We start from the raw sequence: 25,345 nt of genomic DNA on the forward strand, positions 1-25,345 counted from the left end.
ATTTAATATTTTAAAGTACAACTTTTAATGTGAACATTGGCTGTTACTTAAATTTCTAATATTAGTAATTGAATTTTAGAATTTATATTGCTATGACTTGATTCTTTCAATAGTAAATCAAAATTGTACAATTTGCAGTTCAAAAATTATTGATTGATCTATTCTTATATTTTTAAAAAAATAAAAAATTCAGACTAAGAAATTTTGTTAATTTGTGTAAAATTCTTTACTGTTTAATGATTTAATTTAGACTGTAATACTTCCAAGTATTTACATTCCATGCTTTCTAATTTACTTTATAAAATATTTTTATATATATCTGTGATAAAACTTGATTATTTAGATTTATTTACTAACAATTGGCTTTATGCTTCCATTCTTATTAGCAATGCATCTATCATTTTACTAAGTGATACAATTTAACTTTATATAAATTGCTTAAATATATTGACATGATGTCATATATTATATATGTATATTTTTATTTTAATACCTGCTAAATGTCATATAATGTATATTTTTATATAACAGATAGCATATGCAATTATTGAACTAAATATATTGCTTTATTAATAAAATTTATTTTTGGAACAACAAAACTAATTTGCTCAACTGAAAAATCCATAAATATAAAATTTGTTCTATACTGCCAAATTATTCTAATGTTACATGAGCATATTGGGATTAATATGGGGACCATTTAAATATGATTCTAGTGTATTTTCTTGTAGGTGTATAATTTTGTTAATATTGTTAATAAAGTAATAAAATTCACTTTACTTTTTTGAAATTATTATTAAAATATCATCTATGACTAAATATAAACTGTTATACTTATCTTTAAGAATTATGTATAATAAAAAGTTTATTTTATTGTTTATTGCAAATGAGAATAAAAAAAAGCACAGAAAAATTGTTTGTAAAAAAGAATTATTATTTTGAAAACCACACACACACAACAATATATATATGTTATATAAATAATTTTTGTGAACATAACATTTGTTATTTCTTATGATATGACTTAAGATGATACACTTATTTTAAAATTTCTTGCAATTTTGATTTAACATCAGATTGTAAGAATTTATTATATGTTCCTGTGCACAACTATTAAAAAAAATAGAAAATATTAAATTTTGATAACACTAAAATTTGTTTTTAGTAATTACTTACTTCATGAATGATTTCCTTTAAAATAAATGTATTCACTTCTTTTACATTTATTGATGCAAGTTGCATTGCATTATAAACAACATGCTTCACTAATGATTCATTGATCATTGAGGATTTCAAACACTATGTAAAATAAAATTCTATATAAATACTATATTTTACTCTTCATATATAATTTATTTATTTACATACCAAAAGTAATAACCTCCAACTAATTTCATCATTTTCTTTTCTTGAATCTATGGATCTTGTTTCAATAACTATTTTCAGCCAAGGAAGTGACATTAAGTGATCTCCTAAAACAGTATTACAAAATAAATAACACAAAAACAAATTTATGGATATTAAGATCTTTTAGATTTAATTATTAGATGCATCCTAAGTTGTAATTCATTTGAAGTATTTGATGTCAAACCTATTAATCCAAGCATTGCTACATAACATTAATTTTGAAAATAAAATTCAATTAAAAAGTGTTATACTTTATAGGGAATTATCACCAATAAATGGTATTAACAATGAAATATGATGATACTTTTAAATTATTATTAAGAATTAATAAAACACCTAAGTTCACTGGAGATAAGGCATTTGAATGTTTTATATCATTTATATACATAACATGATCTTTATGTATCACTAAATCTTTTATTATGTCAAAAATTATTATATAAATAATATATAATGCAATAAAGAAATAGTAGGATTTATCATCAAACTTAAAAATATTCAGGATTCATTTTTTTTTTCTTAAAAACAACAAATGCTAACACATTAATAAATAGTAGAATTATTTTACAACTGCTTTTAGAAACTGGAAATTTTTATTATTTTTTTTAATCTAATAATAAAAGTTCATTACAATTGGGAACCTAAATGATGATTTATAAATAAATAATTATAACATAGAAATGTTGAGAAATTATTAAAGTTTTGGAATTTTATGAAATATAGCTTATTAATCAAAACTCAAGAAATACATTTGATCAAAGCTAACCAATACTGTTCTTATGATATAGAACAGTGTTTTTCAACCTTCTTGGATATGCGATCCCTTTACAAGTTAAAAAATTCTGGCGACCTCCCTAGGGCCATATTAAAACTATATCAGTGATTTTAAAAACTACGTATTTAATTTTCTTTCTGTTGAGACAAATTATTGTTGATTAAAATGAAAATTTCGGAAGAATCGACAATAACATAACACACATAAAGTATGAAACTTCCTTTAATTATAACATTGGGCACAGGGAGCTATTGACCTTTTTTTTTTTTTTTAGGATNTTTTCTTTTTTTTTTTGTTTTAGGATCAGAATTTTCAGCTTTTACTTTTCTACTTTTTATTTCTTTTTGCAAATCAGCTCAACACTTTTTTGGCTATCATTTTCTGGGGTAGCCCGTAATTCTCACTGAAATTGTAGTTTTTTTAATGTAATGTAGGACCTACAAACACTTGTCTTTCTCTTTTACCCGCAACCCCCGTGTAAGGCTTCGCGACCCCCCTGGGGGTCGCGACTCACAGGTTCAAAAACACTGATATAGAATATCTAGTAACTATTTATGCCAATTTAATTAACTCGATAACACTTTCTAGTATTCAATGAAATATTTGTTGTTCAAATACATATAATTGTAATTAACATATTGTTTTACAATTTTCATCTATTTAACTTTGATGAAATATATATTTAAATTTTTAAAGTTTGGGTTCAATAATAGCTATAAAATTTTATCATTGAAATATTATTTTCTTTTAAGACATATTCAGATCACTAAAAATAATTTAATCTTATCTTCACATGTTGATATAAAAAAAAATTAAAATTTTGAAACAAGTGATCACTTATGGTATTATGCTATTTTAAATAGATAATCTAATCTGATTAAATTACACTGGGACTCAAGCTACAAATGTAAAAATTATAACAACTTTATCTAATTAGATAAATGAAATGAATATCAGATATGCTTACATAATAATCTATGCTGATATGGATAAGAGATGCTGAAATTCTTTTTTTTCTTTTCTCTGTAAACTTTTAGGTGAGTTTGGATGTTAGAAGTGTTATTTCAAAATTCTCAAAGGTTTCACTTGATGATGACTATTTGCTTATTCACTTAATGTATACTTTTGTTCCCTCTTCAGTGATATTTAGGTTAAAAAGTAATAGTTCCAAACAAGTTTTAAAATTCATATACCTCCAGATTGTATACTTTTAAAAACAATTCCCATATCTGTGATGTTATTGTTAAATGTTAAATACTATTCTCAAGTGAAATCTTTGGATGTTAGAAGTGCTGTTTTGAAATTCTCAAACTCACCTGAAAGTTTACAGAGAAAAGAAAAAAAAATCTGAGTTCAAATCTGCATACTACATATTCTCAGATGCATGGGCGTCCACACACAATTTTCTGATGGGAAAGCAAAGCTTTGAGTCAAATAATTACATCAATAAATTTTTGATTGTAATTTTTTGGGAGTTTATTCACAAGTACATTATAGAGTACAGTATTGCATCAAAGTGTCTCATGGTTGAGGGTGTAGTGATACGTGTCTCACTTTTACAATTATTATTTGTGAATTTTTTACTTAATCCCAGGGAAGAGGCAAGTTCCTTGTTTTCCCCCTTCTGTGGATACCCATGCTCAGATGCAAACTGATTCAGCATAAAAAAAAACCATTTTTCTTCTATAGTACTTAATCCAAAATTCTCAGATTTGGTGCAATAAAATTTTTAAGGTTTCACCTTAAACTACAGCTGGAAAATTTTGCAATTTAAAGTTTTAAACTATGACTCAAAAATCAGGATAGGCAAATGACTAAGTCTTAATTATAGCATTGAAAGTCAAAGTTGCAAACTGTCTTACAGATACATCTAAGCTTGACTCCTGGACATCCAAGAATCACATGCATAAGGAAATAATGACTTCTTGTCTACAGAAGCAGGTTAATAAATTTATATAGCATAACAATTTGTTTAAAATATCATTGCATCTACAAGACTTGTCTCATGGTAAATGTTGTTTAGAAGACTTCTTGATGGTTACCTTTACTTTATGCAAGCCAGCCAGTTGCTTATATTCCAACCCGTGCGGAGTAAGTGGTCAGAAGAGATCGACCCCTGGCCCCCGGCTGCTAACAATATCCTCCCAGAAAATGAGTCTGATTGAATTAAAATATATAATTATGCATGTGCCCTATCAAGTGAGAAGCTTCTATAGACATATATTTCAATGTGCAGTGTAAAACTTCATTTTATAAATATATGATGTAAATTAAAACTTTGATAAACACTAAAATTAGTTCAGGGGGTAGAGCCTAAGGATCCACCAATGTATTTTGAAAAATCAATTCAGATTCATCTGTTAAAGGGACATATATTAAGCATACCTGTAAAAATTACTGAAATATCATACATAACTGTTACAGTTTTACATTAGATTTGTTAATTAAAATCATCATTAATTGATTAAAGTTAAATAAAGCAGGAATTTTTATGTCACAGATTATTTTTGTAAAGATTGAAATAAAAGCATATGTTTATAAGATTATAATGATCTACAGTGACAGATATTAAGACTTTTGAGATGTTTTTTAGACATTTAATTATACTAAAATTTATTATACTATAAAAATATTCAAATTTGTAATTTAAAGATGTTATATTTTGTGTAATTTTAAGATCATAATTTTTTAAACAAACTTTAATAATTTTCATAACATACCAAGAAAAGAATTTTTGTTTTTTAAATACTCCAATAATTTTTTGAGACAATATACTGCTTCAAGACTTACAATGTCATTCATCTAAAAAAAAAGTTATTAGATTTCAAATATTTTAATCAGTTTAAATATCATAAGTAAACTATAATTTACCTTTACAATAATATTTAATATTGCTAGAAAAAATAATCTAAAGTCATCCTTTTTCAAAAATAGTGAATTATCATCATTAGCCAAAATGTAATCTTTTTTTAGAAATATAATTGGATGTTCAAAATTATAATTTATAAGTTCTTTTAAAATCTGCAAAATATATAAGTGACTCTTCAATGTATTGTCCTGTAACCAATGTAACATTTGATTCATTGTTATCACCACTCTGTGTTGTCTTATCTGAAAACAAAAAAAATTTAGTATTTCAAAAACATATCTACTTCAATTTTATTTAAGATACAAACCTCACTACAATGATATTTTGGCAACCAGGAAAATAATATTGTTATACTGGGGGTTATTGAGATCTTAAAAATTTAAGAACTGATATTAAGAAAGTGAAGATTTGTTTAAATACATTCTGCGCTTGCATCTAAGTACACTAATGGAATGTTGCACTGTTGACATCATACAATTAGATGTCTCCGAGAAGGATCTAAGTTTACACCCATTACACTAAAGTTGATTTCTTCTGTTTCTTTAAAAACATTGCTAGGGTTTACTGAACAATGCCATACTTCTTTGCAACTTCTACTTTTGAAAGTTTCTAGCTTCATTTCCAAATTTATCCATTTCAATACTTTCACAATTTTTTCCACCACAAGCTAGTACAGCTACCTTTTTCTTGGCCACTAGCTGGAGCTCTTGTCTGGAGGGAAAAGGAAAATGCTTCATGATTGGTCAGGCATTTACAGTTCATTGTAGTAGGATTGGTTGAAACAGTGATGTCGGTTGCAATGATGCTAATTAGCTAAGTATGAGCAAGCCATTCTGGAGTGCAGGGAGGTCCATAGGTATCATGATTAGTAAGCAAGCACTCCTAGCTCTTCACTATGTGGTTCCTGCACTGGTCAGCTGTGATAAAGCATTTGAGTTGGCTGGGGGTTGTGCCAACACATCTCAATAGTTGTATCATTGTATCAGGGATTTTACTATTGTTGTAGCAGGTGATAAATTACAATATTTATATAGTACTTTGGCCAGGACCATGGAAATTCTATTATTGTACTGGAGTTTATCATTATAATGGGTATTGTTTTAAAAAGATTTGACTGGGTTACTTTTTAACATATTCTAATATTGAATTTTCAGGCAACTGAAATATTAATTTTAGTGTGTTTTAATAATAAATAATAATCCTTATATAATAGTTCAATAACTTTATTTATAGAAATTAGAAAGTTAATGTATAGTAAAAAGATGAAAAACTATAAATTAGTCTAGAAAAAAAAAATAATTTAAATTTTTAAATTTTATGTAAAGCTATTTGTTTTTATCATCAGAAATAACAATTATAAATCAAATGAAATGATTTTTCTTCATAAACTTTCAAAAATTTTTTTAGGGCTTGTGGCACAATGATGCTTTTCATCTTCATCATCATCATCATCATCAAACTAACAATTTAGTCTACCAAATATATACATTTCTATTATCATAATCATTTTTATTTTAAAAATAAATATTGATTTAGTCTCTGACTAGACTGAGACCTACCAGGTTAACACACACAATTAGTCGGTTTACAAAATATCTCTTTATTCAATAAGGGTTCCATGATCAACCACTGAGGGTTCATGTGATCTCTCAGAAAAAAAAAATTCTCATTACACAGTCACGTGTCCCGAATACAAATATCCCTCGTCCCTTCACTCTCCTTCTCCCTTATTCATGTAGCGTAACAAGGTTCATACTCGTTTACAATAACATAAAGAATTTTCATAATAGTCTACTCACTGGAAATCTGGCACTTAAACAATCGGGAATCGGACCAACAGATATCGCATGTGGGGAAAAATCTTCGCTTCCGTCGATACCTCGGGTACTCTATCTTCCTTAATTGCTCTGTCCACACTATTCTTTCCGTGTATACCATGCTTGAGATTTGGTTCTATCTCCCTTTTCTGAATGTTCGAACAAATCTTCCTTATCACTCTGGTCAGTTCCAACTTTCCTCGATGGCGCTGATCAAAAACTCTCATGAATGGAACTCCTCCAAAGGAAAGAAAAAAAATGTGTCTTCTCACACGTGGACCTGCTATTTATACCCTGGCTTGCTACCCTCACGTGACCTCTTGGGTAGCCAATCCAGAGGTCCGGTTTTATACAAAGGAGGGAGGTACAAATTAAGGAGGACATGTGTCCAAACGGACAATAAACACAAAGAAAACCCGATACAGTGTGATATAATAAACTTATGCTAAATACAAATAATATTCACATACATTACTAACAACAACTAATAAGTGGCAGAGCACTACAATATAAAATAAAATATACAGCTATATTAAATTAATATGATAAAAATTTGAGATTAAATTTACATTAATACAGTTAAAATATATGATAAAATATATAAAAACATGTATTTTATATTATAAATATTTTTTGAGAATATTAAAGTTGACAAAAAAAAAGACCAAAGTTTTTTGTTAAATTTAACAAACCATAAATTAACTTTCTGACAAAATTAAGCAATTCAAATTTCTTCCTAAATGTTTAAAAATTTAAAGAGAGGTTTGTACTGTTTAAATTTATAATAATAATAATAATCATTTTTTATTTCTAGAAGGAAATTAAACAATTGTATTATTTAACTTATGCAAAAATAGTCATTTCAGTATATAACATATGTTTGAATTAATCAATCAGGATGATATTTGGTGTATGTCATTAGAAGATGATAAAAATATACATAAAATTTTATCCATCTACTCTAAATAATTCAATAGATTTTTTTAAAAATTTAAACTGGAATATAATTCTGCTCCACACTGTAGTTTCTAATATTAAGAACAGCATTATAAGAATTATTATTAGAAATTAGAAAAGCATTATTAGAAATCTTGTATCCCTATTTTACAATGGTGCTCCTATTAATTATATAAATCTTTGTAATATATTCATGGATCATGAAAATATGCTCACTAATAATACCAAACTTAGATTAGGAATAAACTATACTGTTTTTTGGCTTTAGAGTTCTTTACTTGAAAAGTTTCTAACTGCAAGTACTTTTGACATTTCAAAATGTCATCAGACAGTGTGTACTTAACATTCAGCAGTGAAAGATTCTGCTCCATGTGGTGCCTCCACATGGAGCAGAATCTTGAATGAACACACTGTGGGAAAGCATCATACTTGATAGAAATAGCCACAACAGTCTGATATTCAACAACATAAAAATTGTGAGTACTTTTAAAGACATACAGCAGTGGTTCTCAACCTTTCTGAGGTTGCGGGATACCATTCATATACTTTTTATTATATGGAGCATTAGCATCAATATATTCAAAAATTGATAAACAATTCTGTGTTTACTATTCTCAGAAACAATGAAGCAATATAAAAACTAAAAAAAAAAAATGAGAAAGACTTACCAATATAGTTACTCTCACTTCTTTGTCTGTATCAAATAGTAGACCTGATATTGATGAAATTGGCAAAAACTGACTAGCTCATGTACTACATTATAATGGACTTAAAGAAGTTCCATTTTTATAAAAGTTTCATTATTTTAGTTATAATTATAAAAGTTTTATATTATTTTAGTTAGTTTTTACAAATATAATTTTTTAATTACTATTTTTATTATTATGTATTCTGTGATCTATAATTTTTAATAAAATGATATTTTCACACATATTTTTGTTGTTATTTTATGATCTTACTGATTTTGCTATTCTGCAAATCTTTCTGATGTTCAAAAGTGTTCCGTGACTTCAAAAAGGTTAAGAACCACTAGTCTAGAGGTTTGTATGCATTTCTCACATGTTTACACAAGAAATTCATTTCTTGCTTCTGCATAAATGGTGTTGCGATTATGAATTTTGGTCCAAAACACTTTATTAACACTTGTCTTCAAATTGAAGTGTGAAGGTTAGTTGTGAGGGACTCAGAAGGAATTAAAATACTGTACTTCAAAAAAAATTTTTTGCCAAATTTCTCAAAAAAAACTCAAATTTATGATATTGTGTAACTAACATTTTTAAGACCTCAAATGTCATGTAACAACATCACATTTCGACGTGCAACAAGAGAAAGACATTATGGGTGTCGCAATTTAAGTATTTAAACATCAATGAAGTAACATGTGACAGCTTGGCGTCACAAAAATGTCACTGCCCATAACAGCAGAAAAAGTGAGAAATAGTGATACATCGCCAATGTAGTTGAGAAAAAATGATTAATTTAAAAATCGTAAGAATAGTAATCTGTTTTGAGGCCTGTATTACATAGATAAATGTTTAATAAATGATACATAACTAGTTTTTAGAGAATATTTAAGTGAATATTTTGGTTATTTTTGTGTCATAGATATGCACATAAAATGAGTTTTAACTGCATAAAAATCCGGGCCTTAATGAGAAGAAAATAGTATATTCCAAAAAATTTACAATTTTCATTATTATTATTAGGTATATTTCAATTTGGTGAAAATATCATAAAAAGGAAACATCAATTCCAATGATCATTAGAAAGAATTAAAAACTAAAAACTCATACCTTTAAATTATATTTTGAGTAGTATATAATTAAACCAGATAAGAAAGCAAGAGCTGCAGTAGTACAGACATCATCATTTATGTTAATACTTTCTTCCAATTGGGATATTATAGGCTGACATACAATTTTTGAAAATAATGCTGAAATCAGATAGTAATACATTTAAAATACTACTTATATTCATTAAGAAAAAAGAACAGAAAAATAATTTTAAAAATTTTATTACACTTCATATTCCTGAAATCTAATAAGTTAGTAGTTGTAGAATGTAAATATTGCCAGATGATTGAAAGGAAATGCTTGCTTGGATGATTAAAAGATAAGTAATTCAATACTGAAAAAAAATAAAATTTACAGTAATTGAACTAAATAAAAATAAGAAGTAAAGTTTAAACTAAGCATATAAATATAAGGTGCATCCCATAAATGTATAGACATTAATAGAATTCTGTATAAAATCATTCACACTGAAAACTTTGCAAAAAGAATTTAGTTTTGGCTTGCTTGGACTTTCACAAATGCACATATAAAAATGATAACAATTTATTGAGACAGAAAAAAATGAACAATAATTTTAAAGAATTATAATATGCCTGTCCCAAAAATTTAAAAGCATATAACAAAATTAACTAAAACAATAATGACATGTTAATAAATTATATTTAACACTAATAATTCAATGAAACCTCCTCTGGCTAAAATAACTGTAAATGTGGTCTAGCACTGATTGTATGAAGTTTTAGAGGACAGATGAAGTTTTATTTCTTCATAGTGATGAATTATGGCTTATTTTAGTTCCTCCAAACTAGTATATTTCTGCCTATTCAAAGATACAGCTCCAGCTAGAATCCATAAAGATTTTCTATCAGATTAAGATCAGGAGATGGTGCTGGCCAATCAATAACAGTCATCCCATTAGCTAAAAACCATTCATATGTAGAGTTTGCTGTGTGAATGGGAGCATTGTCCTATTGAAAGAATCATTAATTCCCATCATTACATTCTACAAAAGGCAAGAAATTGCTTGCTGATATGTCTTGATAATCATTTGCTTTTGTAATGTGATTTTTTTTGTAATGTTAGCAACATCATACTCTAATATTACTGCTAACTTCTGAAATTATGTTTTGCTGATGACAATCAGGCAAACAATGATTTGTTCTGTTTGTAAATTTTGAAGGGCACCCCTTTGATTTATTTTGACCATATTGATCTCCTAGTTTAATAAAGTTGTTGATTACAGTGGGTGACCTATTTAATTTTTTAGTAATTGTTCTTGCAGTGTAATTTTTACCTCTAAGAGCAAGAATTTCACCTGTCTCCTAAGTCTGTCAGGGGTCTGCTTTGGACTATTGTAAAATTAGTGATTCTAATCAACTAGTCATTTCTAATAGTTTCTGCTGAATTCATGTTGACTTCTGGTATCTTAATATAAACCTGCCTTTATATTTTTGGGACAGTCAACTTTAAGCTAATTATTTAAAATTGTTTTCTGTTTTAATAAATTATTATTTTTTAAATATATGATTTTAAACGTTTAAATAAACTAAAAATAAAATATGCAAAATTTTCCATGTGAATGATTTTTATATGGAAATCTATGGGTGTCTTTATATTTATCAGATGCACCCTAGAGGAGCAGACTGAATCACTGAAGCTGTTAAAGCTTTAGCCTTCTACTCTGGGGACCCAGGAATGAAATTCTAGATGGTTTAACTCAGTTTAACCCAGTTTAACTCATTCCTCACTATAAAAATTTAAGGCATAACTTAATATCAATTAATAAAACTTAATTTATGTCATCACTCCCAGTTTTTCATAAATGTATTAACTTTAAGGACAGAAAAACAGTCTTGTATGCATGGCAATGCTTTTATGAAAAACTGGGGAGTGGCAACATAAATTAATTTTTATTAATTGATATTAAATTATGCCTTAAATTTTTATATTTACTACTTTTTAATTTTTGTTATTATATAGCGTTATGTTTTTCTGTTCAAATTTTTAAAAAATAATATTTTAAAAAAAAGTTGTTATGAGCATTTCAATTTGGAATTTTGTTAATTTAAACAACTACAACTACAACTTGTAACTTTATTTCTCTTCATTCCCGTCTTAGCAGGAACTCATGTATTGTTATCATTAATTACAGCCAAACTAGTTTGTTCTAAGAATTTTTCTTAGAACAAACTAATATAAAAATAAATATAAAAACAAAATACTTGCATAAACATGTCATATATATGACATGGCATGTATTTGCAAGTGTTATTTTCAATATAGTCAGCACAATGATTAATACCTTTATTCCAACAAAATACTAGGTTGGAAATATGTGAAATATTTGTTGTTTCATGTTAACCATAATTTTCATGATATGATGAAATTCAGTCATTATGAAAAGTTGTTCAGTGAAAAGTTGTTGAAAATTATTTTTCAACAACTTTTCACTGATGTACAATTATCATCATCTATAATTGATGATCCATCATTATGTTGGGAAATCAGTAAAATTGTAAGTTTTCTGATAATGTATGATTGTTGGGACAGTGGAGGGATCGAGATAATCATGTGTGGATATGATTTACACACTGAGACTGGTCTCCCATTCACTTCTTCCCATTTAATAAAATAAAAAAAAAATGTTCTTACAAAATTTTGCTATAGTTGCCTTTACAATTCTCCTTTGATTAGTCTGTTTGAGAAGTGAGTCCAAAAAAACTTAAAATGTTGCAGTGAATGTATTCACTCAGTCTCTCATTGATCGTCTTCTAAAGAATTGATGGCCTCAGGGCATGCTGAAAAGTTCAGATCCAAACTGGTATGTGATGTTGAATGGTGTATTCTGTTGCAGCTGGATGTTTGATCACACAACAAAGAAAACTTGAATCTAGTGTTTTCTGGTAGATCCTGGACCAGTCAAAATATGACAGATCTCAAAGAAAAGAACAAATAAAAAAAAACAAAAAATGAGTTTTTAAAGAGTTTCTCTCCTCTATTCCGCATTCTGATTGGTCTTCCCTTGTCTTCTGGTGACAATTCGAAACCTTTCATGGCTTGGGAGAGGTTGTTATCAACACTTAACCCAATCCCAACTGGCTAAAATTCCTTTGAACTTTGAAATTCTCCTCTGTAAGTTTATCTTTTGTTTTTCTTTTTCACAGAAAGAATCTCTTTATTGTTTTCGTGAGACTTTATGCTTTTGCTTCGGTTTTTATTTTTGAAAGGTGAGAGTTTAACTGTCCCACCAGATATTTGTTATCTTTAACACAAAATTTCAAGTTCAAGAATGTGAAAACTTTATTAACACAATTATCTAAGAAGTTAAGGCATATACTGATTATTTTTAAAATTTGTAAGGAATTACTATTGCTAATATAAATTACACTTAAAATAGGTCTATTATATCACAACCAAATTGTTTTGTTAAATTGCAAATTGCATATTCACAAAATTATATTTAAATAAAAGATTGTTATTCTATATATTACAATAAAAACCTAAAATTTGTTGTAATTAGTTTTAGCTAGGTGAAAAATCACTCTCTAACTATATCACGTACTTATATTTAAAGTTAAATTAATTTCAATAATCATTTTTTTCAAGTAATCATTAGAAAATTTTCTGCTTATAGAATTTAATACAGGAGCAACCAATTGTTTCTATTTATTATACAGCTATACCATATATACACTGTTTATAAAAAAAATCAAGAATGAAATTAAATATAAACAAATTATACAAGTAAATAGTAAATTCTATTCCATTATAATTATATTTATTTAATTTTAATTAATTAATTACCTTGGAAAATAAGCTTTAAATCATCTTGAGATGTAGATATACTTAAGTTGTTATTTTGTTGACACCATACTAATAAACCTAACAGTGATTTTATCTTCATTTCTATAGCTGTTAAAAATGAAAATATTAAAATTTATTTATTTACTTAATCAATTAAAATTTAAACCTGTAAGTTTCAAAAATAAATAAATGTAAAGAGCTTTAAAAAAAAAAAGAATATAATAATGCTTACTTCAGTTTTATTTTTATATAAGATTAACATTACCTATATTTTCTTTTGAATTAATATTCATAAAGCATTTCACTAGAATATAAGGTAATTTGTTGACCAATATTTCAATTATTCTAAACAGTGTATTATTTCCACAGTCTCTGTCTTGAATTTTCTAAGTTTTACAATTTTTCAGTAGATAGAAAAATAATAATATAATACAAAATTAAATTAATTTAATTATTTTTATTTAAATAACTTAATTTCAAAATAATAAAAATGTTTAGTTTCTAAAAAACTTTTGTTTTCCATTATAATATTCTACAGTAAGGTTTTACAGTGACAAAATTTTATTTTATTGTTTTTGGTACTTCAAATTTGTTACCATACTATATACAGAAGGACACATTTGTAGATAAGCAATAAGAATAGTCATTCTGAGGTTGCTGTAAATTTAAAATTTATTTACAAATAATACTTAAAATGAGAATGTAAGTGAGGAATAGATAATTTATCTTTATAAAAGTACATAAATACTAAATTATTCTATTTTGAGGAATTGCACACAATTTAGGTAACTTTCATATATAAAGCAATTATAATCAATTAATTTTTTATATGAGAAAAAAATAGAATATGTGGTTCACAATTTTTTAAAATACCAAACATAATAAAATACAATTTTATCACGTACACTTTATTTCAATATATTCTGTTATTATTTAAGTTTTGTAGGAATTAACTATAGTTAAATCTCTTTTACAAATTTTTTGTATATATTTTTATGATTTCTATATTTTAATTGTTGGATAATTTAAAATATATTTTTGTTATAGTTATTCAGTTAGTGAATTTGAATTGCCTGATACTTTTTATCATTTATAAATTTTTAATGATGTAACCACTAATTTTTTCTTTATATAATAAATGATGAGATTAGCTTTTCAATTACAAAATTGTTGTTTATCATCAAATATGTGCATTTGATTTATAATATACTTATTCATTTGATTATAATACCAAATTTAAACAAGGGCCATGGAAGAAAGTTTTAGTGGGACCAGTGCTAGCTTAAAAGTGATATTAAATTATTCTTATTTGATATCTTCTTTGATTTTTAGCAGGGTAAAAGTGGGTGGCCCATGGCCTACTCAGACTTTCTGTACCAATGAAAGAAGTACAGTAGAGTCCTGCTAGTCCAAACTAATTGGAACTGAGTCCTGTTTGGATTAGTCAAATAATTGAAATAATGCAGAAGCAAGCAGTAAAATAGGTCTAGTTTATGTAAATTCAACACCATCAATGATGTCAGAACCCCACCCTTTATTTCTTCTGACTTGTACTCAATAGAGGGTGCAAACGGTTAAGAAAAACAAGTTTTGTAATTTTGAAATGGCAACCTGCCTTCATTGTTTACCTTAAAATTATTTTAACTGTAAAAAATGTTGTTTTTAATACACAATCCAGGATTCCAATCAGTTGACTGATGCTACTGTGTGAGTTAGCACACTTAATTGTGGATGTTGAATGTATCTTTGCTCTATGTTATTTTAGTTTAGTTTAGTCTGCTGCTACAATAGCCACAAAATGGAAATACACAATGTTGTACATTGAAAGATAAGCTGGACATTTTGGAAAGGCTGGACAAGGGTAAAAGTGCAACAAAATTGACAGTACAGTTTGGAGTGGGTAAAGCCACAATAACTGACAGTAAAAAACTGCACAAAGATCGAGCAGTTTTGTGCCTCTACTTCAGAAAAATCAGTTGAAAATCGACAAACATTAAGACCCTCAATGTTTGACAAGCTTGATGAAGTCTTATTCACATGGTTCACTCAGGAAAGAGAAAAGGAAACACCTCTAAGTGGACATCTTGTTAGAGAAAATTTCCTCTCTGCTGACTTAAACATGTTCAGGTTAGACAGACGTTTGGATTAGTGGTATTCTGACTAGCAGGACTCTACTGTAGATTTATGTTACTTGATAATGTGATTATAAATAAAACAATTTTGCATAAGTTTTTGATAAATATAATCAAAATTTGAACCTTATAATTCAAGAAAATAATTCAAGCTCTAATGAAAATGGAATTGATGCAGTTATGTCAAGTGTAGTTATGCAGTTATGTGTAGTGTGGGTTTTCCGACCTTTACTCGCCTAGGAGTCGACCTTGAGGTTAAAGGTTACGACTCTCGCTTTGCCTGCGATCTGTCAGGATGATGTGAGAAAGCCTTTTTACGTATGGAGGTAGTGGTTTGCTGGACGCAAATATGACTCACACAGAGACCATATTTTCAAATTACACTGCGTTTATTTAAACAAAGACATCATGCTTACAGATAAGGCCAAAAGGGTGTATTCTAACTGTCTTGCAGCCTCAGATGATCCTGGAAGTGCGCACCAACCAGCAAGTGTTCATCCTGGTTTCCAGTGAAGTTCTCCACAGAATCAGATGCGGGAGGTCCAGGAGGAAAGAGTTATCAGGAAATTGGGTCCCTTATTTTTCTTGTACTCGGAGTCTTTAGTCTTCTGAGTCTGTGCTTCATCAGTGTCTTTGGGATTTCTTCTTTGTCCGTTGTCAGAGTATCTGCAGTCCATGCACAAGGATTAACTGCTTTAGAACACCACCTCCCTGTGTCCTTGGGACCTCAGGCTTTTATAACATTTTTTTCCCAAAATCCTGAGGTTTTGATTTGTCTGAACGGTGGGCCCCTGTAATTTTGTTGGTCCCTAGTCTGTTGCCAGGGATGCAATTCAAGCCGCAGGGTTGCCAAACATCCCCATCTGGGCCATTCCCCTCTGGAGTCAGGTCAAGCCCTTCCCCGGATGACAGACCAGTAAATTTTACCTAATGTGTATTTTCCTGTCCCGGAGAATATGCAGCTGTCCCAGACGCCGCCTCCTCCACAGGAGTGTCAGCAAGTCCTGCTTTGAACTCTCTGTAAGGTGACCATCCAAAGTTACCATGGCGGACGATCTCTCTCTCATTCTCATGATGTACAATCTAGGATCTGTCAATTAGGTCTGGAATGCAACAATTAAATCGTCTTGCACCCCATTCCTTGATCACACCGGTCCCGTTTATGAAATAAGTCACTAATTTAATGGCTTCAACTCGACATCAGTTTCCCATCGGGAGGTGATGTCCTGGTCTCACAGTAGTCATTTCTGTATTTTCTATTAAAAATATCATTTGAAATCAATTTTCAATACTAAATAATATGAAATCATATGAATTAACCCAACTGAAAGAACTAATATTAAATAATCAAATGATAAGTTATCTATAATAATTTGTTTTGTATACAGGCCTGGGAGTGCTATTTACCCTCTGAAAAAGTGAGAAAAGTGAGTTGAAATACAGAAAAAGTGAGTAAAAAGTGAGTGCAATACAGGTAGCCCTCGGTTTACGCCGGCTCAATTTACGCCAANGAATTGTCAATGGAGACACTGTGATTGGAAACAACACTGGTGCTTTGTTTTTTTTGGAGAGAGATTTTGGTGTTTCAGGCATTAATATGAGAAAATTATATCATTTTACTTTTAAAGTAGTACCCTACTTTATTATTAATTGCCAGAATTGAACCTAACATGTAACCTTTATCAAGAACTCTGGGGGAAAAAGATTGTCCAAAGAGAACAATTGGTAAAACTGTAGATGAAGAATTGAGTGTAAGAGAAACTTATATTTTTTGCATTTTATTCATGATTATGCTTTAACATTTTCTTCTGGTAGGAAAAAGAAGGTACTTTTGCTATATTTAGGACTTTTCCAAACACTGAGATGTTTTAAAATATCTGAAAAGCCTAAAAACAAAGTGATGTCTTTGAAGTTTCTAGTGCATTCCTGATAATTGCATTCTAAATTTTCAATTAAATTTGAAAAAATATTTATCAATATTAAACTAAATTGTATAAAAAACTTTCATACCAATTTTTGTAAGTATATTTTCAAGAAACTACTCATATCAATTGAATCTTCAATGGAATTGATAGCAAATAACTCCTAAATGAAAAAAAAAAACTATTAAAAATAAATTCACTTTTAAAGCATAAATCAAGAATATAAATTTCTAAACTTACTATAAAATTTTTTTGTAGTTTTGTGTCTTTAAAAATATTCTCAAAAAGAAATTCCATATCAGAACTTTCTTCGTCATCAGCTGTTTTATAAATTTTACAGTTTTTTAGCCATTCATATATCTGAATTAAACAAATTAGAATTTTAAAAATATTAATTAAATTACTTATTAGTTTTTAAAACAATATGTAAATAATAAATACAGAATAACAATGTTTTTAATATAAATGTCATAAAGACATTTAATTCTCTACATTTGATTTTCTGATTATACTCTAAAATATATTCTAAAAATGTAATTTTACAGCTAATTTTTATTTCTTATTTGTTAAGTTATAAATAACATGCAATATGAATTAAATATTACCTTTAAAAAATGTGTTTGTTTTTAAAACAAATGCATTGATTCAAAAGTGAATATGTGAACTAATAAGTTTCAGTGTAAGACAGTTTATTGATTTGTTTAGTTTGTTTTATACATTTTTTGGATAGTTTAATTTTATATATATTTTTGTTTTATGTAAACTCTAGGAAATTAAGAATTATTATTATTATTATTTATATTTTCATTATTATGAAATTACAACAATAACAGTTAGGTGTTGAAGGTTGAAATTTGGTACACAGTTAGGGTACATCATGAGAATGTAAACTAAGAAGGGCTTTTTTGAAATTCCCTGCGTGGGGAGAGGTTGTTAACACTTCCTCGCGGGAGAAGTGTTAACAATGGAAGTGTTAAATAACAATGAAAGTGTTAAGAGAAAGTGATGTGCAAGATTTACAGGCACAGATGTGGTTTTTTTGCCTTTTTGTGCAGGGCTGTGGAGTCGGAGTCGTGGAGTTTTGGTGTTTTAGCCGGAGTCAGAGTTGTCAAAAAATCCGCCAACTCTGACTCCTTTTTACTTACCAACTTATTATGTATATGAAACGGAGTCGGAGTCGGTAGATTTTTATGCGACTCCACAGCCCTGTTTTTGTGGGAAATCAAACATATTTTTAAACCTATCTAAAAATTTTCTAATTAGTCTGGAAAGAGGAGGACCTAATTCTTGCATTCTGTGAAAAGGGTAAGATTGGCTATAACATAATAGTATTAACCTTTGCTATTGTTACTTTTTGCCCGAGCTTATCTGCTAGTAATTTAATAAATAAATAGTAGTAAATATTTTAATAATACTCTAATTTTTACTTAATTTCTAATATAATTTTTCTCTCTGAATAAAGAATGACTAATTAGTATCAATGTAACTTACAATAAATTTTAAAAAATCACCATCTTCATCTTTAAATAAAATAGTCCATAAAAGTACATCTTTATGATGAGTATAAGTAAGACTTGGATTTTCAAGCTGCAGTATGGCCTTTTTAAGCTTTAATGAAGCTAAAATTTATAAATTAATGTTTAAAAATATAGGAATTCTACATAAAAATTTCAAAATATTAATTTCTATTATGCATGAAGAATAAAAATTATTAATGCTTACTTTTATTTTTACTATTTTAGAATATTTTGTTTTTAAAACATGATAAATCATGCTTTGAAAACAAATATTCCAAATGCTTTACAATTCATAACAAAATAATAATAAACAAATATGTATAATAAAAATTAAATCAATCAATCAATCAACATTTATTTGCTATGGCTTTCGCCTTTACAAAGGGGTTACAAGATCGTGTAACATTAACAGATACAAACATTATTATACATGGCTTCAAAAATGTTAAAACTTAATTAATAATGTTATGTTAACATGTTTAATAAATAACAGAAAAATTTATAAACTTTAAATAACATGTCAGAGCTTAAATTATCATCGTATAAACAAAACATATCAAAATCAGTTGTCAATAAAGTATCCCTTAAATGTTCAGTAATTTCACAAGATACAAATAAGTGGTTTTTAATACTTTCACAGAATCGGTTACATAATGGGCAGTTAGAATGGGCAGAAATATTCATTCTACACCTATTTAATACAATAATATAGTCATTAAGTCGCAATTGAATTATCAAGGATTTAATATTATAATTTAAATTTGATAATAAATAATATTGGAGGTGTCCATGGAGCTATTAAGGAAATCTCGAAAAACCTACTCTTTTGCTCAATATATTGAATATCTTGAGCCCAATATTTATCTTTTAATAACTGAAATATTTCAGTCATAAAAAGGTTTTTATTTGAGACCTGAACATAATAATCAGTAGAATAACCCAATTCAGACAATAAGTTTTCAACTGAGGAGGACCAAGTTACAAACGAAGAATTTCCAACTATTAATTTCAATTTGTTATAAATCAACTTTCTAATAAAAATTAAATATTTAAATTTAATTTTAATTTTATTCTTGTTTTTCATCAATAAGCTAATTGATGAAAAACAAGAAACTAAGCTTTAACTCTATTTTGATACTAGAATTACATTTTATATTTCTTAGTTCTTTTTTAATATATTTGTCAAATCTAAATTTTAGTTTGTATATAAATCTTGTAATGTCTCAATGCTGCACTATCCAGAAATTATTACTATATTTAACTATTCAAAAGTGGGTATACTTAGTAAACAAAGTACATGAAACCAATCTCAACTAGCACACTTTTATAAGAAAGCAAGTGTGTTTGACTTATTTAACAGGTATCATCAAGCTAACTAACCACAATTTGAATGCAGCTGTTAAAATAAGAGGACTGCCATCCACATGTTAAAAGAGGAGTGAAAGAAAGGAAGGAGGAGGGATGTAAGATTAAACTTTGTACATCAACTTTTAACATGTGAATGGCAATAGCCTTGTTTTAATAGCTGCATATGAACTGTAAAGGTCAGTTAGCCAGACAATGCCTGTTTAACATGGTCAAAAATGTTTTGCTTTCTTATAAAATTGTGCTGGTTGAGACTGGTTTCATGCACTTTGTTTACTAATTATTAATAAATCATTCAAGCTAAGCTGAATACAATTCTATCACAATCCACTTACAAAAGCTATAATATTCCAATTTACATTTTTAATGTTGCTTAATACAATATTACATATGTATAAAACTATAATCCTGTCTGCTGTCTTCTATGGCTGTGAAACATGACCCTTCACAAAACATCAATTAACAGAGTATTGATCTTTGAGACGATATTATGCTGCATTTTTGGACCCATATGGGACAATACCATACAGCACTAGCAAAGAAGATATAACAAAGAGATTCATGAAAAATACAAGTAGCCCAAACATCATTCAATTAATCACTTCATGATGGCTAAGAGGGCAGAACAACTAGCCAGAACAGAGGAAAGCAGACATACAATCAAATCCTAATGGGTGTCCCCTACACTCCAATAGACCAGTAGGTAGACCACCTCTAAGATGGGAGGATAATGTTAAAAAAGATGTATAGCAGCTACAGGGAGATGATGATGTCAATTGGAAAGATATAGTGCAAGACAAAAATAACTGGAAGAAGATTGTCTTGTAGGCAAAGGACCCTAGTAGTCTAAACTTAAGCCATTGATGATGATGATGATGATTTTGAATCAAATTAAATTTTGTACCAAAATCAGTTATAAGAAATGAATACTTTATCTTATCATATAACTCTTTTTAATAGAAATATGTTTAACTACCTATGAATAATCAGATTTCTCGAAATATTTCAAGATCAACGAACAAAGCTAATCCTTAGTCACTACTACAAGTTTCAACAAGGTAACAACTCTGTGCATAATGCATTTTTACTGTACATCTGTAACTGTTCGGTCAAAGCTACAATAACTCAAGGCCAAAGAGGCCATTGTATGTAAATATTCTTATTGTAATTCCTTGTTCTGTGCACACTTTGTGCACACAAAGTCTCTTAATGTCACAACAGAATATTGTCTCGGTTGAGTTGGCCAAGTAATTACTTTGTAAATATGTGAATTACGTTCTGTCCAATTACTTTTCAATAATGTTGACACAAGACACCATGAAACTCTCCCACCCACTTTACTCTTTCCTATCCACCCCTCTCACTTCTTTTCCTTACCCCCCTCTTCCCACCTTTCACTCCAGGTCATACCTTGAGTGAAAGGTATGACCTGGTTTTCTACATCTATTATCTATCAGTAATAGTGTATTTTTCACATTTCAAATATATCAAATAGATTTATAGCATAGTTTTTAATGTATCATTTGATCTTATTTGATCACTTAAAATTGTTTTGTCAATTAATGTTAATTGACATCAATTAGTTATAGGAAATTCATCAAAAAATACTTCATAAGTGACATAATTTCATTAATTGATATCATCTCATACCATTTAGTTATTTGAAACTGTCCAAAAAACTACTTCAGATATGATATTTAGACTAGATACATTCTGCATAACAATAAAAATAGAGACTGAATTTTAATGCTTTATGAGGTTTGTCATATTCACAACCATGATCATCAGATTATATTACATACTTTATCATTTGCTGATATTATATAATGTTGTGAATGATAAAGATTGGTTTATTGTATAGTTCTATTGTTCAATAAATTAATCCTATCATTCGTAACATCATATAAGTACTTGTATGTTATACTGATTGATGTAGTGGTGCACTTAATATTTAATTTTGGGGGAGCAGAGTTGAATGGATAAAAAAGTTTTTAATACAAACTCAATAAAACTCCCACCCTATGTGACCACTAATTCATAAATGATAAATGATATAGAACACATGACACAATATAAATAAAAAATGAATTTTGATTAGGTAAATATTTTTGGAAAATTTACTAGTGTTTCTTCACCTTTTACTTTGGGAGGTGTCAGAGCCTCTTGGACTATTCTGAGTGTGCTACTGGATTGATATGAAATATACTGATAATATATAGTTCCATATATCCATTAATGTGTGCTGTGACAGTGGATATAGATTTTTCTAATTCATTGTTAATTACAACAATTATCTGTTGTACTGTAATATAATTTATATACAATGTGATAGTACACAACAGACCTTTTAGGTCAAGGGTCAAGGTGCATTTAGCCTACAATCCCTCCAGTACAATGGACCACAGATATTTATAGCCTTCATATCACCTTGTAGTCACAATATTCTTTTTGTATTTGTTAATTTTCCATGTTGTAGTTGTTATAAATCTTTGAATGCATTAATAAAATGGGTAAATTTTTCTATCTATACTAATATTATCATATAAAGAGGTAAAGTTTGTAAGTTTGGATGTAGGAGGTAATCTCCAAAACTACTCATCCAATTTCAAAAATTCTTTCACCAATATTTAGAATGGACCTTCAGGGTGGACATAGGCTGTATATTATTCTGTTAAACATTCATATAAATTAAAAGATATCATCTAGGTAAGCATTATATTTTTGGTATCAGTGGGTGGTGAGGGGCAAGATGCGTACATATATGAGAAAGGTAACTGCACGGTGCAGTCACATGGTCAGCGAGATACGCAGTGCACGTGTCCAAACTTGTACTGAATATAAATGGAGTTTGCTTGCAAAATCTGCACAGAGAAGTTGTGGGTAATAGCTAGTTATTTATAATTATGTTCCAATATATGAACTGAGATGATACATGAGATATCTTATTGTCATACCGCTAGTGAAATCATTGAAATATCCATAAATATTTTAGCAATCGACTTTCATCAGAGTTAGATTAAGATCAATAACTATGGTTCCCTTAATCTAATGCATTTGGCTGCAGTCCTGAAAAATGTGTCTAAGAAAGGTTATCACTTTTCCTGTGATATCCCCAAACACATGATTTTGGTTATTAATAAATCCAACACTGGCTCTCATGTTTTAAGATATGTAAAATTACATCTGTAATGCCATGTGGCATTTTTAACTGTAACCTAAGAATATGGACATAATTTTTGTTTATTGTATTTAATTTAAAATAGTAAACATTTTCTGTATACACAATACAATTTAATAAATAATTTTGAATATTTTTTTGAATATTTTTATAATTTTTTTGAATATTTTTTGAATAAATAATTTTGAATAATTTTTTGAATATTTTTAAAATAAAATAAATATTTTATTTTAAAAATATTCAAAAAATTTAAATACAGTCAACCCCCTTATAACAATGTTGATAATTCCGTTTTATATGAATTCCATGTTGTACGAGTCACTTAGATTTTATAAATATGTGTGCCAGGCTTTGAACAACTCATGTATTTGTAAAATCTAAGTGACTCGTACAACATGGAATTCATATAAAACGGAATTATCAACAGTGTTATAGGGGGGATCGACTGTATTTCCATACAAAACCTACTACTTCATCTTCTGTTTATGTTACTGCTCTTCTGTATTTGAGAGCTGAGCAGTGATTATAAAAAAAAAAATTTATATATGGATCCATATTAAATTTATGCAGTGATCTACTATTTAAAAAACATTGCCTAATGTTTTACTACAATATTTATATATACAATGTTTTACTGTTAAAGGTATTCTTTTTACATTAACAGTATTCATAATACTAAAATCTTCTTCAGCCATGGTAAAGCTTCAGCCTTCAAAAATAAAAAATATCTTTAATTTTTAGTAAAAAGAATCTTTCTATCAGGTTTCTAAAATCATTAATACTTATATCGTATTTTATAATGTAACTTAATTTTTTTATTTTTTCCTCTTCATGCTATGAAGAAGAAATGTCTTCCATGTTTCCAGTTTCTGAATAATATATGTTTAATTAAAGAAATAGTGTGAAACTTACCATCAAAAAATTTTGTAAGTTGAGATTTTTAAATGGAGATGTGTACTTCTATTTAAAATTCTGGATATTTCAATTTTTTTATTTAGGAATATTCCAGAAATGTATAGTAAAATTATTAAAATCAAACAAACTATATGGATATTAAGATAAACATATAAGTACATATTTAGCTATATGTATATTATATTATATATATTTAATAAAATATTGAATATTAGATGAAAGTTTTACCTTGTTTAATTTCTGTACTTATCATATTTGTAGTTTTAATTTTTTCATTTACAATTATCTGTAAATAGAAATGAAAAATTTAGATAAACAGTGCAATCTGGACTGTTAATAAACAATATCTAATACAGTAATAAAAAATTAGTTTATGTACTTGAAATACAAAATTATTTTACATTACACTATTGAAATAAACAGAAAATAAATTTTTTCAGAATCTTAAAATTCTCAATATAAATCACTTGAGAATTTTAAGATCATATATTTTAAAAAATTAATTCAACTAGTAAAAGTAACGATGTCTCATAATCTGCCATTTATTCAATTAGAAAATCAATATATGTGAAAGTTCAACGTATGCAACATTACAGATTATGTTGTTTCAACTTCATCATCATACTATATATTGGATGAAAATCAAAGAGTATCTTGACTTTTTTTGCATATAACAATATTATTTAACAGAATTTGAGCAGCTTTAAGTGCTTAATTTATTTTCAATAACTGATCATATTATAGTCTCTCTAACATTTCTAATTTTTAAACAGATTTTTCTGTTTTTTGATATTTTTTTATATTTTGAAATCATAAAAAGCATAGTAAGAAAGAATCACTTCATATTTTAATATATATTGAGATTATTAGAGCAGTTGCTTATCATCAATTAAA

The 25,345-nt window shown here is 27.9% G+C and overlaps 1 protein-coding gene across 4 annotated transcripts in view; it reads right to left on the reverse strand.

Annotated features, from left to right (window-relative positions):
* Positions 1 to 362: 362 nt before the first annotated feature.
* LOC111642210 overlaps positions 363 to 25,345 on the reverse strand; it is a 49,293-nt gene continuing 24,310 nt past the window's right edge. For 3 of the 4 annotated variants that reach the window (XM_023388510.1, XM_023388507.1, XM_023388509.1), the window contains 13 exons: positions 24,680 to 24,737; positions 18,968 to 19,095; positions 17,717 to 17,836; positions 17,565 to 17,639; positions 13,688 to 13,808; positions 13,423 to 13,530; positions 9,845 to 9,952; positions 9,619 to 9,758; positions 5,054 to 5,293; positions 4,903 to 4,984; positions 1,369 to 1,472; positions 1,177 to 1,299; positions 363 to 1,110 (listed from right to left, as the gene is read on the reverse strand). In XM_023388510.1, the coding sequence (XP_023244278.1) occupies positions 1,039 to 1,110; positions 1,177 to 1,299; positions 1,369 to 1,472; positions 4,903 to 4,984; positions 5,054 to 5,293; positions 9,619 to 9,758; positions 9,845 to 9,952; positions 13,423 to 13,530; positions 13,688 to 13,808; positions 17,565 to 17,639; positions 17,717 to 17,836; positions 18,968 to 19,095; positions 24,680 to 24,737 (1,479 nt within the window). In that variant the 3' untranslated portion in view covers positions 363 to 1,038. The remainder of the gene's footprint in view (positions 1,111 to 1,176; positions 1,300 to 1,368; positions 1,473 to 4,902; positions 4,985 to 5,053; positions 5,294 to 9,618; positions 9,759 to 9,844; positions 9,953 to 13,422; positions 13,531 to 13,687; positions 13,809 to 17,564; positions 17,640 to 17,716; positions 17,837 to 18,967; positions 19,096 to 24,679; positions 24,738 to 25,345) is intronic. The other variant, XM_023388508.1, reaches the window with a different exon arrangement.

The sequence above is a fragment of the Centruroides sculpturatus genome, unplaced genomic scaffold (assembly GCF_000671375.1).
Source record: "Centruroides sculpturatus isolate CEXI.00-Female unplaced genomic scaffold, Cexi_2.0 scaffold1630, whole genome shotgun sequence".
NCBI lineage: Eukaryota > Metazoa > Arthropoda > Arachnida > Scorpiones > Buthidae > Centruroides > Centruroides sculpturatus.